This window comes from Apostichopus japonicus, chromosome 16 (genome assembly GCF_037975245.1).
Source record: "Apostichopus japonicus isolate 1M-3 chromosome 16, ASM3797524v1, whole genome shotgun sequence".
In the NCBI taxonomy this organism is placed as follows: domain Eukaryota; kingdom Metazoa; phylum Echinodermata; class Holothuroidea; order Aspidochirotida; family Stichopodidae; genus Apostichopus; species Apostichopus japonicus.
In genome coordinates, this window is record NC_092576.1 from 31,218,706 (window position 1) to 31,238,606 (window position 19,901).

Here is a 19,901-nt window from a genome sequence, read left to right on the forward strand (position 1 = left end):
AATGAAATTGGACAACGGAAGTTTCCTCGAATGCAACCTAAGTTAGGCCTACCGCGGCGTCAACCTGAGTTTCGCCCACGGCAACATAAGTTTCTGAAACATATTTGGTACAAACGGCGTGCATTACGATTAACCTTGACCTTTGCCGTTGTATTCATGAAACGCCTAACGCGGCCATGTTTTTACATGAACTTTACTTTCCGGTTCGCTCACACACATTAACTGTATGCTTGTTCAATGTATAGCTTTGTGCTTGCAAACTACGGTTCGTTGTGCAGCCATATTTTACGCGCGGCAACCACCAGTACATTTCCATATTCGGTTTATCTACTTATATGCTTGAAAACACTGTTACGTACATCTTGATCATTCGAGTTGGAAACTAGTATCAGTTGAATACAGGTAAGTACTTAATCATTTTTAAGAATCTCTAGTCTTGAACATTTAACGATTAGCCTATCATGTCGACAGGTAAGTAGGTTACTAAACTAACATTTTGTGTGTCAACCATATTCTTGAAAACGGTGTTAACAGGTTGCCCTACATCATTTCATGATAGCGTTTTAATATTTTAAACAACCATATTGAAATAATTCAACTACCGTAACCGTTACTGTGTACCAGATTTATGTACACTACATGTATTAACATAGACATAAACCGCCAAAACCAGTTTAATAATGCCTATCACTTTACCACTAATGAGAGTTGTAGTTGTACATGTATGCATAACACATAACATTGTAGGGTAGGGAAGGAATGTACATGCCCTTCCCTTGTTATACATGTCTGTCGTTGCTCTCCGATCTTATGTTTAGTGGGGAAGGGGAAGAGAAACTGCGCCGTTTTCTTCGCCTCATATATCAGGGTAAGAAAAAGAGGAGAGAAAAAAAAGAGAAGAAAAAAGGAAAAAGAGGGGAAAAAAAGGGGCCATATTGGAAAGTACTTTGACCATACGCCAAAGAAATACGCCAAGGTGGATGTGGTTTTGTTCTGTATTTGTACGCCACACTATATAAGCGGAGCGCCACCATCGGTTGGCGCCGAGCGTACAAAAAAGAAATTGGTCAATAATGCCTCCCAGATCGCAGGAAATGGCACTTCCCGGACGATATAACTTACATCTGTAATTGTATATTTGGAGGTTTCATGTAATGAAAATTTGGGTGAAATCATCATGCATAATGGGTATAGCAATATATTAGTACCACCCTGGAACACATCACATGACCCTCCATGCATGGTATGCGCGTATTTACTGTGTGAAAGTTTCTCCAGATTTTATTAAACTCGATGGTCTGAACCATGTTGCGTCACTTGCACTGTTGCGTCTGAATTTTCCTCCGCGCTCCATGAAAGTTGCGCAGTATACCGCGGGATGCTAATGTAAACAACGACATGTCTTATGTAGATAGAGAAAAAGCATGGAGGTCCAATTATGTCAAAACTCTCTTTTACATTAGTAATGGCGAATTAGGAGCTTCAGCCCCCCGGCTCCTACGCCTATGTGTGTAGTGTTCGGTTTGGAAATATCTGCTATTTTTTTCATTTCCTTCAACGAAGTTTTATAATAGCCGTTATAAGAGGTTTCAATATTTGTACACCAATAAATTAACTGTGTCTGAATTTTCTAAAATTTCTGACCAACATTCTTCATCACACTTCCCTCTACTCGTGCAATTTTTACTGGACTGTTAGGGGTTGAAGGAGGTTTTTCTATATTGGTTGTCCACAGATGAAATTTTGTGCAACATTATGGGTATGTTTTGAAGTGAGTTTATTCACAAGAATGTGAATTTTCAAATTCTGAACAAATAATGGGCTTAAAACCTTGAAAAATGGTGCTTAGGGTATTGTGGGCCGCGACGTAGAATAACCTACAAAATCAATGATCCACAGGAGATGTGATTCGGTCAAGCATGACTAGTGACAATCTTCAAAAAGGTTATGGATGGAAAAACACTATTGGGAAATACTTGTTTCTCAGGCAAAAAGTGTACATCTGGTTGGTCATTTACAAGCCCGAGAAGTGTCATTTCCGGTGATCTGGGTGGTATCAAAACCAGAAATGTTCTTGTACTGTACGCCGATGGTGGCACTCCACTTAGATAGTAATTCGTGCCCCCTGGGTTACAAAATCCTGGATACGCCCCTGTATATTGTATTTTTCACCTGCGCTCTACTGGATATTTTTAGAAGTTAGGTAACTTGGGAAGACCGGAGACTTCAGTCAAAGACAGGAAATTCTTCAGTTCACTAACATATTTACTAGTGTTCGACCGATAATCGGTTAGATCATCGGCATCGGGCAGATTATCAGTCAATTGGTAAACAATCTGCACTGGAAAAATCCATTGCACTACAGATTATTTGGAACCGATTATTACGTTTCACATAAAGGATTGTATGTTTCCGCGCTTTTGATTCCCCACAACCATAACGGGAGAAAAATGTGGATCATTCGATTCAACGCAATACATAGCCGGGGAAGGTGCGCTTATATACAGTGTAACAGAATCGCAAGTCCCTCGCGCGAGTTTGTGCTAATGCTGTTCGATATACTATCCAGTTTTGGCAGTTAACATCATACAGTTTATCCGCGATAAGCTTAGTTGGACAATGTATATACAGTAATTATTTTGTTTTCACTTCGCTTCTTGCATCTATCAAAACCTCCTGTTATCATGATTGATAAGGAAGATTAAATGTCTCGACTAAATATAAAAAGGCTGTTGACAAAGTCAATGGGACTTTAGTGTGTGATTTCTCCCACATGTAGTTAAGTCGATGGAGAAGCGCCATGATTTACTGTGTATGAGCGTTTGAAACAACGTTCGATCTGAATGTTTCCCTCACAGATGTTACTCATTGAAAACTTGAAGCAAACGTTCGGGATTGTTTCATTTTTCATAATAAAATAAAACTGTTAGCAAACTGCTTATCCACTAAAAAGCCTCTGTAAGAGAATGTGTACAAGTAAGTTGGCCTGACGTTTCGATCCTGCTAGGATCGTAATGTCAGGCCAACTTACTTTTACACAAATTTTCCATATCAGATTTAGCCTATATTTCGATATCAGCTAAAGAAATAACGAATATGTTATATCCGTGTGGTATACTTTTCACTTGTTTATACGTTGGAGTGGCAACACTGATAATGTAATTTGAATACCAGTTGTAAAAGCTGTCCCTAACTTCTTCTTTTTTCATTTCGTAGCCAATGGCTACTTTTTTCCCCCTTCTGTAGTCTGTACAGCACTGTGCGGATTGCAATATTGCGGCTCCTCGTTATAAACATACAATTCCCCATGTATGTATTACAGTGTTCTTACTTGCTCCTGTGAGGTAGTGCCCATTAGGCTACCGATTATTTACGTAATGTGCATGTACTCTCTAGAATACTTTTGTTCTACTTGGCGTTCCATGTTCAGCGCTTGCGGTTTCGCTCAGTAAGCCCTGTTCGTTCTCTCTTTATTCTATTCATTACGAAATCACCTTGCTTTACGTTCAACGGCAGCCATATTGTATATTACTATTTTGTTCTCATTACCGTCATTTATTGAGAGATGTAGCTCATCAGTCAACATGTTAGAGGTAAATACTATCTTAACTGTATTTGATACTTTTCGTCTCAAATTAAGTAGTTTTGAAAGCGAGATTAGGCAAACTTTTCGTAGACCCATAGTCGGGTCTCGTAAACACTCGCTGTTCAAAGTGTGCATACACGGTGCAACTTGTATTGTTCACCATATAGCTTCATTGTGTAAAGTACAGCGTGGTATTTCGTATAAACCCCGCAGATAGGCTGGTCTTTTTCAACTTAAATACATTTATCATCGGGCTTGTATCATGTAGATTTTATGTTCATTTTGTGGAGCAGATCCTTAAGATCATTATTGGATAACGTTGTATGAGCATTATTGTTTTATTAACGGCAAAGGTTAAGTTAAGTAAAAGTATTTAAGACTGGGCCCTTTGTTTCGTTACTGGCCCAATATTATGTAATATTGTATATATCGCTGACACGATTTCAGGTTAGCGCCCTCTTTTAGTAATTAAGATGGCGGCGCCCATGTGCGTTACACCAATGTACCGTATGGAGTTGTTTAGGCCTGAAGTTGTAACTGGTCTATTATACTAGAAGTTTTGCTTGTATTTTAGCTTGGATTGATATTACTCTCATGTTTATTTTATATTCTTTTATCTTATTTTATTGTTTTCTATTTTATATTCTTTTCTCTTATTTTATTGTTTTCTTAACCTATTTGCCTGGTCTATATGCCAATAGCCTAGGGCTTAATTACTTACCTCTATGGGTTATATTATTATCTCATAAGGAAATGTACTGGTTTAATTGTATGTTGGTTAAAGCCACCTGTTTTCTATATTTATCAAAGACTGTTTCACGATTACGATGAAGGTTATACTTGTTGTAGTATAGAGATTGTTGGGCAGACGTGTCCTTGGATTTAAATATCCCTCTCTCATTGGTTAGTTGAGCGAAACTATGTTAACCTGACCCAAAATGGTCGCAGTTTAATGTATTGGTATTAGGTTTAACATAGGGTGTAGGCTTAAATGTCAGCCCTATTCAGTATAATGTTCTGCTATTTTCAGAGTTGCCTAATGGATATGTAAGAGTTCAGGTCATACAGTTACCCGTTATTTTCGTAAGATGTCTTGCCCATATATTTTCTTATTTTATACTTATTAGTTTTGTTCTTCCTTTTTATTTTTGCAGTAGTTTACTCATCTCCAAGAGTAGATATTATCCACCGCCCTCTTACCATGCTTAAACATAACCCCCAATAAAGTTGCCACCACGTACGGAGAAGTACGGAATCTATTTGATTTGTTTTGTTTGTTCTTCCTTACTCTCTGTCATTACATTTTGGTGTCAGAAGTGGGATAGGCAATACTATTTTTAAAATCTAAAACGGCATAAAAGGGCGGTGGATATAAGATGTCTAAATCAGTGATGAAAGACCTGCAGCGCCAGCTGGATGCTCTTGCAGAAAGTCTTGAGCAGGAGAAGGCCAAGAGGGAGGAAAAACTGGCAGAACGGGAGGTTCCGAACACCGTCTATGTGTTAGAGAAGGAGAGGAAGATAAGAGCATTCTCCGGTACTGAGGGACCATCAGTGAACAGCTTTCGGGAAGACATCCAGGCCGCACTGAAGGTACGAAGGTTATCCGATACCGATGCTGCAGACTTTATATTGGCCCACCTGGAGGGAGCAGCCAGGCAGGAAATGCGGCATCAACCGTCAAAAGTAACCACCGACCCAGATCTGCTCCTTCAGAAGTTGTCGGACACATTTGGGGACCGCCGTACCCTTGGCTCCCTGATGAGGGAACTGTGTAACAAAGTTCAACGAGAGGAGGAGACGATTGCAGAGTTTGCATTTAAACTCATGTCCCTAGCAGATCAGCTAAAGAAAGTACCTGGTGCCCCTGATGCAGAACAAGCCATCAAGGAGCAGTTTCGAGATGGGCTGCTTGACGGAGTGTTGCGGCGTGAGATTAAGAAGGCCTTGATACAAGATCCTGATGTGTCTTTCATTAAGTTGAGAGACTGGGCCCTTGATATGGCAGAAGAGGATCGTGACCTCCCCAGAAGACGTGTACGAAAGCCTGTGAGTGCCGTCGAGGCAGACACCACTCAAATCACGAAAGCCCTGGTCGATTTGACGACAGCCGTAAAAAGCCAGGCTGAAGTGATGGAAGCCCTGCAGATCCAACAGTCAGGCATATTATCACGACTTGACAAGCTGGAGGCACAGAACACCCGACCTGCCCGCATCCCGAAGAAGGATCTGAGGTGCCATCGATGCCAAAAGATAGGTCATTTGGCGAGGGAATGCCGCAGCCCAGCACCTCTGTCACCTGCCGTCACTCAACATCAGGAAAACTAGAAACATCCAGCACAGTGAGCCATGTTCTGGGTGAGATTGTAACAGCGACGCAAGGGGGCTCAACAGATTTCTATTCATCTATTGTCGGGGAGCGGCCTACTACCACTGTTGTGATGAATGGTTCTCGGATTAAGGCAGTTATCGATACAGGTTCAGCTGTAACACTTCTATCCAAGGCTCATTTCTTGACGTTGTTCGCAGGGAAGTCACTGGTAGAATTAAGGTGGCTTGGGTTAAAGGCAGTCAATCAAACAAGGATTCCCTTCTTAGGATATTTTGAGATAGATGTAGAAGTTGGTGGCGAAGTGATACCCAACCGTGGTATTCTGGTGGTTGAAGACGATCAAGACCCTCCATTGTTACTGGGCATGAATATCATCCACCGAATGTCAGGAGAAGTTCTTGTTGACATGCTTGGGTACAAAATGGATGAGTCAACGCTGTCGAAGCCAGTCTCTACTTTGGCACGGATACCTGGGAAGAACAAAGTTAAGTTACCAGCAAGATCAGTCCAGGTGGTTAATGTTTCCTGTCCTGTGCATGCGTCGGCAACAGAAGTGGTAATAGAACCAGTCAGCCAACTGCCGAAGGGAGTTTCTGTAGGCGCAACTCTGACAGTTGGTACAAATAGACTTCATCTTCAAGTCATGAACCTTACCGATGAAGACATTTGGCTGGAACCTAGGACACCTCTAGGAATTATCCAGTCTCCATCCTTTGTTGAAGACGGTCTTGTCACTGGGGAGAAAGCTGAAATTCAAGTAAACCAGATCACCACAGAAACACCTTCATTCCATGAGACTGCTATACCTTTTACCCTATCACCAAGTTTGACCCCAACTCAACGACAGCAGGCAGTTGACTTGATCAACAGAAATCAGGACATATTTGCTTATTCTGATGACCAACTGGGTTTTGCTGAAGGAGTCACACATAAGATCAACACTATAGATGACATTCCAGTTAAGCAGCCTCACCGACGGATTCCACCTTCACAATGGGAAGAGGTCAAGGAACATATCCGGAAGTTGCTAGATAATGGGGTCATAAGGCCGAGTACCAGTCCGTACGCATCGCCGATTGTGTTAGTCCGCAAGTCTGACGGCAGTCTTCGTCTTTGTGTTGACTACCGCAAACTTAATATGAAGACCATTAAGGATGCCTATCCGATTCCCAGAATAGATGAGTCAATCGATGCTTTACATGGAACGAAGTGGTTTTCTACCATCGACCTTCTTTCAGGGTATCATCAAGTTGCCATGGAAGAGGCTGATAAACATAAGACAAGTTTTACAACACCATTTGGTTTGTATGAATATAATCGGATGCCATTCGGTCTGTCAAACGCTCCTGGTACCTTTCAACGGTTAATGCAGGCTTGTCTACATGACCAATTCTTCACCTCTGTGCTTTGCTACCTCGACGACATCCTGGTGTTTTCCAAGTCCTTTGATGATCATCTGGTCAATTTACAAAGAGTATTCGATAGACTCCGGCAACAAGGCCTGAAAATAAAACCATCGAAGTGCACCTTCTTCCAGTCTGAAGTGAAGTATCTGGGTCATCGAGTAACTGCGGATGGAGTAAGACCAGATCCTGACAAGGTTCAAGCCGTTAAGAATTGGCCTGAGCCGCAGAATGTGAAGGATCTACGATCGTTTCTGGGATTTTGCTCCTTTTACCGACGGTTTGTCGTAGATTTCGCCAAGACGGCAAAGCCACTCCATGCACTGGTGTCCACTAGCCTACAAAATCAACGTGCTAAGAAAGAAACACCGTTTCTCTGGACAACCGAGCATCAGATTGCATTCCAAGAACTGAAGGATAAGATGTGCCGACAGGTTGTGTTAGCTTATGCTGACTACTCACTACCATTTGAAGTTGAAATTGATGCGTCACTCCAAGGTTTGGGTGCTGTCCTATTGCAACGCAAAGATGGACAACGAAAGGTCATAGCCTTTGCCAGCAGAACTCTCCGAGGTGCAGAGAGAAATATGCAGAAGTATTCCAGTTTCAAGTTAGAACTGCTTGGTCTGAAATGGGCAGTAACCGAGAAGTTTCGGGAATACTTGCTGGGCAACAAGTTCATCGTCTACACGGACAATAACCCCTTAGCTCACTTGGATAATGCTAAACTTGATGCAGCATCACAACGATGGGTAGGAGCTCTTGCTTCATTCGATTTCACTCCCAAGTACAAACCAGGACGGTTGAACACTGGAGCCGATGCCCTGTCCAGACGCCCACATGTGCCACAGCCTGATGTAACCTCGAGTGAACTTGGTCAAGGAGTAGGACTAACAGTTGTTCCTGCAGAATTGATTGAGGCAATTTCCAAGCCAAATGTGGAAGTGAGTGTCAATCAAGTGAATGCCGTGAAGACATCACCTTTGGTGTTCCCATCCTACACCAAGGACCAACTGAGAAATTTCCAACAGAACGATCCAGTAATTAGAAAGTTCTACACTTTCTGGTTGACCAAGGTAAAACCCTCAGTTGAAGAACGGGTAAAACATAGTGAGATGTCCCTACTTGTGAAGCAGTGGGACAAAATTCAAGAGTATGAAGGACTCTTGTATCGGTCTATAGAAGATGGGAAGAAACAACAGTTAATTCTTCCAAAAGTTCTCCAAGAAGAAGTGCTATTTGCCTGTCACGACCAATGCGGACACCAAGGGTACAAAAGGACATTGTCACTCATCCAAGATCGGTGCTACTGGCCAAAATTTTCCCAAGACGTAGCCACCTATTGTGAAAGGTGTAACGAGTGCACACGGTGCAAAAGGCCACCCAAGATCAGAGAACCACTGAAGAGTATGATGGCAACCAGGCCAAACGAAATCCTTGCTATAGATTTCACCACCATTGAGAAAGACACAAGAGGCAAAGAAAACATACTTGTGATGACCGATGTTTTCTCAAAGTTTACGCAGGCTATACCTACATCTAATCAGACTGCGGAGACAACTGCTAAGGTATTAGTTCGGAACTGGTTCCTTTTGTATGGACCACCAAAGAGACTCCACTCTGACCAGGGCCGAAACTTTGAATCGTCCCTTATACAATGCCTATGTAAAGTGTATGGGGTCAACAAGAGCCGAACAACACCCTACCATCCGGAAGGCAACGGCCAAGCAGAGCGGTTCAACAGGACTCTGCATGATCTTCTGAAGACTCTGCCGCCAAACAAGAAGCGCCGTTGGTCAGAACATCTCCCAGAAGTCCTGTATGCTTATAATTCCACACCACACACTTCCACGAGTCTGTCTCCTTTCTTCTTGATGTTTGGAAGGGACCCAATCCTTCCAGTGGATTACCTGCTGGGGCGTGTCGATTCTCCATCTGACTCAGTCGACACGGATCCCATTGCTAACTGGGTGACGTCACATACCGAAAATTTACAGATGGCGTTCAAGAAAGCAGGGGAGCAGATGTCTTTGGAAGCAGAGGCTCGTAAAACCCAGTATGACAAGAAGGCCAAATCTCATCCAATAACTCTTGGAACCAGGGTATACCTGAAAAACCATCCCCGTGGAATGCACAAGATAGCAGATGAATGGGGTTCCACAGTCTTTAAAGTGGTCTCTCGCCCCAATGAAAGCTCTGTGTACGTCATCGAACCGGCCGATGGTAGTGGTGGACAACGAACGGTACACCGGCGGGAAATACGGACATGCCCACAGCTGATAGACGTACCTGTTGCTGTCTTCAAACCCGTTGCCCCAGCTCAGTGTGATCGGGAAAGGGAGTCTTCCAGTGACTCTAGTAGTGACGAGGATTATGGTTTCCGTCGACGCTTTGAAGGTGCCCTAACGAGACGTAAGCAATCAACCAGTGATGACTCTGATTCATGGTCTGATGACAGCGAGGTCACCCAACCACTACGTCGCAGTGCTCGAGTCACCAGAGGGTTTCACTCTAACATCAGCCACCTGCCAAGAAGCATTAGCAGTGTGACAAATAGTACCTTGTATGATAGTAAGTTATCAGATTTGTGTCGGCAAACCCAAAATTTGCTGGAGCGTGTCAAACGTTGTTAGACAACCTTGATTGTAGATAAACAGTTTTTTTTGCTAGCAATAGTTTGCCCGAGTACTTTTAGTTGGTAGTGCGGATACGCATGTATATTTTTTTTGTAAAAGTTTGCGTTCATATTAATCCATTTTATCGTATTTCAGATATCTCGTATACATTGGTCGTTTGAGGACAAACTACCTTTAGCAGGGGAGAGTGTGAGGTAGTGCCCATTAGGCTACCGATTATTTACGTAATGTGCATGTACTCTCTAGAATACTTTTGTTCTACTTGGCGTTCCATGTTCAGCGCTTGCGGTTTCGCTCAGTAAGCCCTGTTCGTTCTCTCTTTATTCTATTCATTACGAAATCACCTTGCTTTACGTTCAACGGCAGCCATATTGTATATTACTATTTTGTTCTCATTACCGTCATTTATTGAGAGATGTAGCTCATCAGTCAACATGTTAGAGGTAAATACTATCTTAACTGTATTTGATACTTTTCGTCTCAAATTAAGTAGTTTTGAAAGCGAGATTAGGCAAACTTTTCGTAGACCCATAGTCGGGTCTCGTAAACACTCGCTGTTCAAAGTGTGCATACACGGTGCAACTTGTATTGTTCACCATATAGCTTCATTGTGTAAAGTACAGCGTGGTATTTCGTATAAACCCCGCAGATAGGCTGGTCTTTTTCAACTTAAATACATTTATCATCGGGCTTGTATCATGTAGATTTTATGTTCATTTTGTGGAGCAGATCCTTAAGATCATTATTGGATAACGTTGTATGAGCATTATTGTTTTATTAACGGCAAAGGTTAAGTTAAGTAAAAGTATTTAAGACTGGGCCCTTTGTTTCGTTACTGGCCCAATATTATGTAATATTGTATATATCGCTGACACGATTTCAGGTTAGCGCCCTCTTTTAGTAATTAAGATGGCGGCGCCCATGTGCGTTACACCAATGTACCGTATGGAGTTGTTTAGGCCTGAAGTTGTAACTGGTCTATTATACTAGAAGTTTTGCTTGTATTTTAGCTTGGATTGATATTACTCTCATGTTTATTTTATATTCTTTTATCTTATTTTATTGTTTTCTATTTTATATTCTTTTCTCTTATTTTATTGTTTTCTTAACCTATTTGCCTGGTCTATATGCCAATAGCCTATGGCTTAATTACTTACCTCTATGGGTTATATTATTATCTCATAAGGAAATGTACTGGTTTAATTGTATGTTGGTTAAAGCCACCTGTTTTCTATATTTATCAAAGACTGTTTCACGATTACGATGAAGGTTATACTTGTTGTAGTATAGAGATTGTTGGGCAGACGTGTCCTTGGATTTAAATATCCCTCTCTCATTGGTTAGTTGAGCGAAACTATGTTAACCTGACCCAAAATGGTCGCAGTTTAATGTATTGGTATTAGGTTTAACATAGGGTGTAGGCTTAAATGTCAGCCCTATTCAGTATAATGTTCTGCTATTTTCAGAGTTGCCTAATGGATATGTAAGAGTTCAGGTCATACAGTTACCCGTTATTTTCGTAAGATGTCTTGCCCATATATTTTCTTATTTTATACTTATTAGTTTTGTTCTTCCTTTTTATTTTTGCAGTAGTTTACTCATCTCCAAGAGTAGATATTATCCACCGCCCTCTTACCATGCTTAAACATAACCCCCAATAAAGTTGCCACCACGTACGGAGAAGTACGGAATCTATTTGATTTGTTTTGTTTGTTCTTCCTTACTCTCTGTCATTACACTCCATTAATCTTTACTCTGAATCATAAATCATATATAGTCATATATAATCATATATTGTCTAAATCATATATAGGCCAGTTCCACAAAAATGATGAAATTTATAATCGGTAATCGGCAGATGCCGATTGTCACAGGAACTAATCGGTAATCGGGAAAACCGATTGTCATATAATCGATCGAACACAGTAATATAAAAATAGTAAATAAAAATGAGTAAATAGCTCACATTGTGACAAAAGGACCCAAACACATCTATATAGGGCCAAGCTTATAATCCTAACTGCTAATCGCTGGTAGCTGCTGATCCTTAAGTAAGAAACATTCAAATAACTTAAGTGTGAGTAAATAGCTCATTTTGTGACAATAGGACCCCAACACATCTACATAGGGCCAAGCTTATAGTCCTAACTGCTTATCGCTGGTAGCTCCTGAGCTTAAAAAACATTCAAAATAACTTAATAGCAGTAAATAGCCTACTTTGTGACAATAGGACCCTAACACATCTACAAATGGCTATCTTATAGTCCTAACTGCTAATCGCTGGTAGCTCCTGATCCTGAAGTAAGAAACATTCAAATAACTTTAGAATGAGTAAATAGCTCACTTTGTGACAATATATGACCCTAACACATCTACAAATGGCCATCTTATAATCCTAACTACTAATCTATGGTAGCTGCTGAGCCTAAAGAAACATTCAAAATAACTTAATAGCAGTAAATAGCTTACTTTGTGACAATAGGACCCTAACACATCTACAAATGGCCATCTTATAATTCCTAAATGATGATCACTGGTAGCTGCTGATCCTTAAGAAACATTCATTATCACTTTGGTATGAGTAAATAGCTCAGTTTGTGACAACAGGACCCCAACACATCTATATACAGTACCGCTTTTAAGTAAATTGGAAAACCGCGCTCTTAATTGCGCTCTGTGCGTTTAAACCGCGCTCTATCTTTTGTTAAAACCCGCATTGAAATGAAGTTAATTGCGGGGAACTGTTTATCAGAGCGCAGATTCCGTCGGAAGGCTTCCCTAATTCTATTCACGCCAGCTAAAAGTGTGAAGTTCATTGTTACCGTCAGACGGTCAATGGCTGTAATCCTACTTAATTCCTTCCAATCCGGTAACAAAAGAATATCGATCGTCGCCGGTAGAAAGAAGACCGCGGGTTTATACTCGGTCAAGGGAAGGGATAGTGTATAAGCACGTATCTTATACTGTTTAAATTCAACGTACAATACAAATGTTCAAGTGGGAGCAAAACAGTTGGTTTGATGAGTGAAACGTTAGCAAACAGAATTCCCGCGATTGCTGCGAACAATAAAAATTGCCGTTTAATATTCAAACAGTTCTCAACGTCCGTTCGGAAATAACAATATTCCTGAAAATTATTCAGGAATCATGATTTTTCCTAACACAGATTAAGTGAGAAAGCCGAATTGATCATTTCTCGGGGCTAGAACAGTACAGTATAATGTTCTTGCAAGTAATACGGGCTATTCGCGCACATGTTACATTACGGAACTGAGTTGGTACTCATTCTTATACTGCACTGAGACATTGCACGTTGTCACTGCCCTTGGAATTCTCAAAGTATACAGCTTCTCGGGCACTGTTCAAAACAACACTGCAAACGTTTTTGCACGTTCTCATTTAGTATGCATGGGCCGATCCTACCTCTAAGCCTACATCGAAAGTTACGCCGTATACACCTCGCAAGAAAACCACGATAACCTTAAATGAAAAAACAATATTTTGCACTTAAAGATCTGACTTCCCTCAAAATGCAATGACAGGGTCTACCCCCAGTACTTCTTGATACATTGAGTTTCCAATTACTAGTCAAAACTATTTTCTGCAAAAAAGTACGATATTTTTCACAAAAGTTGATGATTAGATAAGTGCTTCCTCACAATCAACGAGCCGCCCCAAATTCGCTCCGCTTACGTAAAACTTCTATATATATTGCACATGGAAAACCCGAGTTTTTACACACAGAATTCCCATTGACATTGGTCACGGAACATAAGTAGGTCATCGACATTCGAACTTGGCAACTTGCCCAAGTTCATTGCACCATGGGAACAACACAAATTGTACATGATTGTACATTTTCTGAAAAACGTACGATATTTTTCACAAAAATTGATGATTAGATAAGTGCTTCCTCACAATCAACGAGCCGCCCCGAATTCGTTCCGCTTACGCAAAACTTCTATATATATTGCACGTGGAAAACCCGAGTTTTTACACACAGAATTCCCATTGACATTGGTCATGGAACATAAGTAGGTCATCGACATTCGAACATGGCAACTTGCCCAAGTTCATTGCACCATGGGAAAGACACAACAAATTGTACATGATTGTACATTTTCCCGCCAGCTGGACGCCAAGTTATAACTTTTGGTGTAATATGCAAATTATGAATGGTAGTGTACTGCGCGGTTAAAACTTAAACTATTGCGACACACACAAATTCTGTGTGTTGTAGAAGTAACTTTTGTATCAAATGTAAAGTACTGTATAGTAGGCCTACTATAATTTCTAAAAGACGGTTTTCCTCAGGCGATAGGGAAAAGGGGTGTTTCGGTGAACTCGATCTCTTTGTATAGTACTTGGATACTTAAAATGACCATGTACATGCAGTTTCTATTTCTCTTTAGTAAGCTCTAATCATCATTTTTGTCCTTTGCGGATCTTTATTGGAATAAATTCGAAATGTATTGCTTGACGCCAGTATTTAACGGTAAGCATTTCTTAAATTGTTGACAGAGCTTCAAAATCCATTTTCAAACAAGTCTGTTAATTTTCATGAAGGTTTTATAAAAAATCGACATACAGCTAGGGAACGAAAGCTGTTCTATAGCATCCAAATAAAATACATGTTTCTCGTACTGAGATCTGAAAAAAACGGGCGGCCATTTTTCTTCATTTCATGCGCTGCTACTAGTTTGGAATATGTTCCAACCTTTACAAAATAATTTTTACGGATAGTTTAGATTTCTTGTAATCCGAAAAGAAACTCGGGAATCAGGAAAAAAGGAGGCCCATCAATTGCGCGGACGAGAAACATGTTTTGAATTTAACCGGCCCAGCTTCAAATTTGTTGGGTGGAAATTCTTTTTTCTTTTCATTCTGCTGGAACCAATGGTAATTTATATAAAAAATTCACACAAGAAACGCTTAGTAACACTTTATTATTTCTTCAAAATTAGTGTTTACACGGGTCCAAAAATCGGGAACCGGGTACCCGAGGGCCGTTACCCGTCGGGTATCCGGGTACCCGGATTTTTTTTGTTTACCCTCGTGTATCACGATTTTCAAGAAATTACATATAAGATGCTAAATGCATTATATTCTCTACTGACAATGTTTTCATGTTCAAATACGTAGGTGTAAGATAAGGGTATTAAACCTCCCTCAATAATTTGCTTCTGTTTCTTTCATTAACCTGTTAATAAATTATTTAATTATAATTAGCATTACTACTAACATCGCACTGCCGCCGCTGCTTATGCTAGCTCGTGCACGTCTATTGGATCAAACCATATAACTATCCAATTTAGCTCTTAAACAGTTTATGATACTACTACTACTATCTATTATGCAGGCCCAAGGTTCGCATTAGCCGTGAGATTGCGCGAATCGCGCAATTTGATCGCATTTGGAATAAACGATTAGTGAAAAGCCACTTGCGATTACTATTTTTTAGTTATCCCGTCTATAATCCATAAACATCGCGTAAAATTCCTTGTCAGCCTTTCCTTCTTTGAAATAAACGAATGAATAAATAATAATTTCTTCCACATGGTAGCCTAACACCACACTAAGTCAATGAGAAATCTAGCTAAGCCTAACCATCTGTTTATTTGCTGGAGTTGTGACGCAGGTATAAGACATCCATGGAATACTTTCGTTATTGCTGTTACGTTCGACCATATGGTTGCCTAACACCACACTAAGTCAATGGGGGTAGCCTAGCCTAGCCATGTTTATTAGCTGAAATTGTGACGCAGTTATAAGATATCTATGGAAAGCTTTCGTTATTGCTGTTATCTTCGAACACATGGTAGCCTAACAACACACTAAGTCAATGGGAAATCAGCCTAACCATCGGTTTGCAATTTTTTTTTTTAAACAATCACACTTTGCGTATGATTCGGGTAATAAATTAGGAACCGGGTAGTATCGCGTCGAACGGGCTCCTTCGTTATTGCTGTTATCTTCGACCACATTGTAGCCTAACACCACACTAAGTCAATGGGAAATCTGCTTAACCGTCGTTTTTTTTTATTTTTTTTAAATCACACTTTGCTTAGGATTCGGGTAATAAATAAGGAACCGGGTAGTATCACGTCGGGCGGGTACCCGGGTACCCGGATAACCCGTGCAAACACTATTCAAAATGTTGCCAACTATTTAAAGTAAACTTATCCTCCGTCATAACAGAAATAAGACCTGAAGTTGTGCTGTCGTCTCTTTCTGAACAGGGAGATCCATGTGGTCTTGCCAGATATTTAATGCGTAAAATATTTACACCATATGAGGTTTTAAATTGTAATGTTAATGGGAGTAAGAAAAATGCACTTGATAAGGATAGGGTATTTGCAATTAGGAAATGTATTATGGAGCAGTTCATGTACCACTTCACATTCAGAAAAGAGTTTGGGGACAGTGCGTTAAAAAGATGGACACAGCCAACAGAAATGCTAAGAGATACTTAGCAATGGCAGTCAAATCTTGAAGTACAGTATTTTTTGGTATATTCCATTTTCCTCTATTTTTTGTCATCATATATTTAAGTTATTCTTGAAGTGAAACCTTTGAAGACTGTAGTCAAAAAGAACTACATGTTAATTTTGATCCCTTGCATGGTAATTTTAATATTTTACTTATTGTGTTTTTCAATGTTGTTGCCTTTGTAAGTGCAATGTTTCCTAGTCTAATAGACAGTGTGTTGCTTTTAGTTTGCTTTTCTAAGCGTGACACTGTTGTACTGTTTTCTTTTATAGTATTAATTAATTTGCTTTGTGAGTGCAAAGCTTCCTAGCCTAATGTGTGCCTAACTTTTCTTTTAGCATTTTTAAAAGATTTACAGAAAATACAGACTGTTTGTTTCTTTTTAGCTTGCATTTCTAAGCTTTAACACTGTTGCATCATTATTCTCATTTTATAATAATTTGCTTTTTTTTAAAACAAGCATTTGTGCTTAGAATTCTTTTTCATTTTGGTTTCCAGGATATAACTACAATTATTCTCTTTTCAACTCCTTTCAGTTAGTGACAACCTTCGTATTCGTAAGCCTATGAACAGAACTCTATAAAAAATAAAATAAAATCAGTGCAAAGTTTCCTGGCCTAATGTGCCTAAAGTTCACACAAAACGTGGGACCTAATGTTACTACTAAAAATGATATGTTATCCCGAAAGGATAAGGCACGAAGTTTCCTTCTTGCTTTTTATGGTAACCATAACATATCAGGGAATAAAATAAAAACGTATAAAAAAAGGTTTTGCCCTTCAACACGAAACTATTCTCGTTTAAAACTTTCAGTCGAAGTCGTGAACTTCGTACTCGTACACTGGCCTAATGTGCCTAAACTCAACACAAAACGCGAGGCCTAATGTTACTACAAAAAATGGTCCGTTAATGCTACGGCCAAAGGATAAGACACGAAGTTTCCTTCTTGCTTTTTATTACTTCTGGCTACCAGAACATATCGGGGAATAAAATAAGGTTTTTAAAAAGGTTTTGCCCTTCAACACGAAACTATTCTCGATTAAAACTTTCTTTCCGTCAAAGTTGGTAAACTTCGTTTAAAATTGTGATGTTTATAACGGGTGTTGGTTACAAGTGATAGGTTTACACTACCTCCACGCTATGAATAGCGTTGTATCGATCGGTTCACTCCCATTGTGTAGGTGGTGAATAGCGAGCGAGGGGAATTCGCGTTCCTTTGTTAGGAACGCGGGGAAATCGCGTTCCTTTATTTTGAGCGCGGTTAAGTACAGTTAAGCTGCGTTTTGCGCTGAATCGCGCTAATCTCTTCCAATTTACTTAAAAGCGGTACTGTAGAGCCAAGCTTATAGTCCTAACTGCTAATCGCTGGTAGCTGCTGAGCCTAAAGAAACATTCAAAATAACTGAAGTGTGAGTAAATAGCTTACTTTGTGAAAATAGGACCCCAACACATCTACACAGGGCCACGCTTACAGTCCTAACTGCTTATTGCTGGTAGCTCCTGATCCTTAAGAAACATTCAAAATAACTTTAGTGTGAGTAAATAGCTCACTTTGTGACAATAGGAACCCAACACATCTATATACTGTAGGGCCAAGCTTATATCCTAACTGCTAATCGCTGACCAGTAGCTCCTGATTCTTAAGAAACATAAAAAAAATAACTTTATTGTGAGTAAATAGCACACTTTGTGACAATAGGAATTACAGTAGGACCCCAACACATCTACAGTATATATAGGGCCAAGCTTATAGTCCTAACTGCTAATCGCTGTTAGCTGCTGATTTTTAAGAAACATTAAAAACAACTTTAGTATTAGTCAATAGCTCACTTTGTGACAATAGGACCCCAACACATATTCATAGGGTCAAGCTAATAGTCCCAAATGCTAATCGCTGGTAACTGATGAACCTTAAGAAAAATTAAATTTAACTGTATTTTTACTGTATATAGTGCGAGTTAATAGCTCACTTTGTGACAACAGGACCCCAACAAATGGCCAAGCTTATAGTCCTAACTGCTAATCGCTGGTAGCACCTGAGCCTTAAGAAACATTCAAAATAACTTTAGTGTTGGCAAATAGCTCACTTTGTGACAATAGGACCCCTACACATCTACGTAGGGACAATCTTATAGTCCTAAAGTTCTGCTAATTGCTGGTAGCTGCTGATCATTAAGAAACTGTGGACATTTTGGTATGTTTTTAATGGGACGGATCATATTTCAACTTCAGGGTCATTAGTATGTTACAGTATTGTACAGTATATATACCAAAACAGTTTTGCACCAAAACTTTGCATCTTGAATCTTTTGTGGTCTGGTAACCAGTATTAGGTCTATGGCATTTTCTTTGTGGTGCTAGTTTCATAGATTGACATTATGAGGACGTTAAGTGTGGACATTTTGGTATGTTTTGAATGGGATGGATCATATTTCAACTTCAGGGTCAAATAGTGGGGAGTATGATACAGTGTTGTACAGTATATACCAGAACAGTTTTGCACCAATACTTTGCATCTTGAATCATTTGTGGTCTACAGTAACAAAGCCAGAATTGATGTTATGAGTATTTGGAGGATGTATGTGAAGAGTAGATTAATACTTTATGCATTCCATGTTTTATGTAGTGGAATGATCTCACAAGTACAGTCACTGCTCTTTTCCGTATCCCTGAAAGAAGGAAATATGGCATGAAATTACCAATGACATTGTTCTGGCATATCTAAATTAATGTTTTTATGTATAAATCAGCTTGTTATGGTATATTCAGGAATAAAAATATGAGTTTTCATAGTCAATTTGTATATGAACAAATTGTCCTGTACTTCACATGTCCCATACGTCACAGGACAATTTTCATTTGTGTAATCACTGTACTGGAATGGCTTTCATATTTTGTCTAATATGTTATAGCTTAGCCCTTTGATTGTTATAAAGGCTATTCACTAGTTATAACAGCTTGATCACTGCCCTCCTAATTTCAAAGGGGTTTCAGCTTTGCTCTTTAATAAAACAAAACACAAAATTATCTGGTCCTGTACGTCACACTGTACATTAATTAAGATGGGCCTAATTAAAGCAAGTGTAGGAAATCTTCATGAGTTTGTTTATTCTGTAGCAGCAATAACAAATATGAAAACCTGAAAAAGTTTCTGGAAAATAGATTTTTTATAACTTTTAGACACATTTATGTCTCTGAAATGTCCTGTACGTCACAGTGCAAATAGCTTGGACCTGTCCTTCAGTACCTACCGGTGGGGGGGGGGGAGGGGTGATAGGGGAAATGACCTTATTGAGTCATTCTATACTGTTATGTAATATTGTTAAGGAGGAAACAGTGTGAGTTCTGTATCATCATATTGAACCAATGGTAATACTGTATGTTCCTTTATGTCAGTGTGAGACACCGCACTGGTCCTAAAGACACATTATTGGTAATTTGTCAGCCCATTCTTCT

General features: G+C 39.8%; 2 protein-coding genes across 2 annotated transcripts in view; both read left to right on the forward strand.

Annotated features, from left to right (window-relative positions):
* Positions 1 to 223: 223 nt before the first annotated feature.
* The window catches only part of LOC139982125 (uncharacterized), a 50,500-nt gene continuing 30,822 nt past the window's right edge, over positions 224 to 19,901 (forward strand). The window contains exon 1 of the mRNA XM_071994703.1: positions 224 to 402. The gene's annotated coding sequence lies outside the window, so the exon portion shown is untranslated. The remainder of the gene's footprint in view (positions 403 to 19,901) is intronic.
* LOC139983020 (uncharacterized) lies at positions 3,339 to 5,928 on the forward strand. The gene is made up of 2 exons (XM_071996340.1): positions 3,339 to 3,593; positions 4,741 to 5,928. The coding sequence occupies exon 2, from the start codon at positions 4,963 to 4,965 to the stop codon at positions 5,911 to 5,913; it is 951 nt and encodes a 316-aa protein (XP_071852441.1). The 5' UTR covers positions 3,339 to 3,593; positions 4,741 to 4,962; the 3' UTR covers positions 5,914 to 5,928.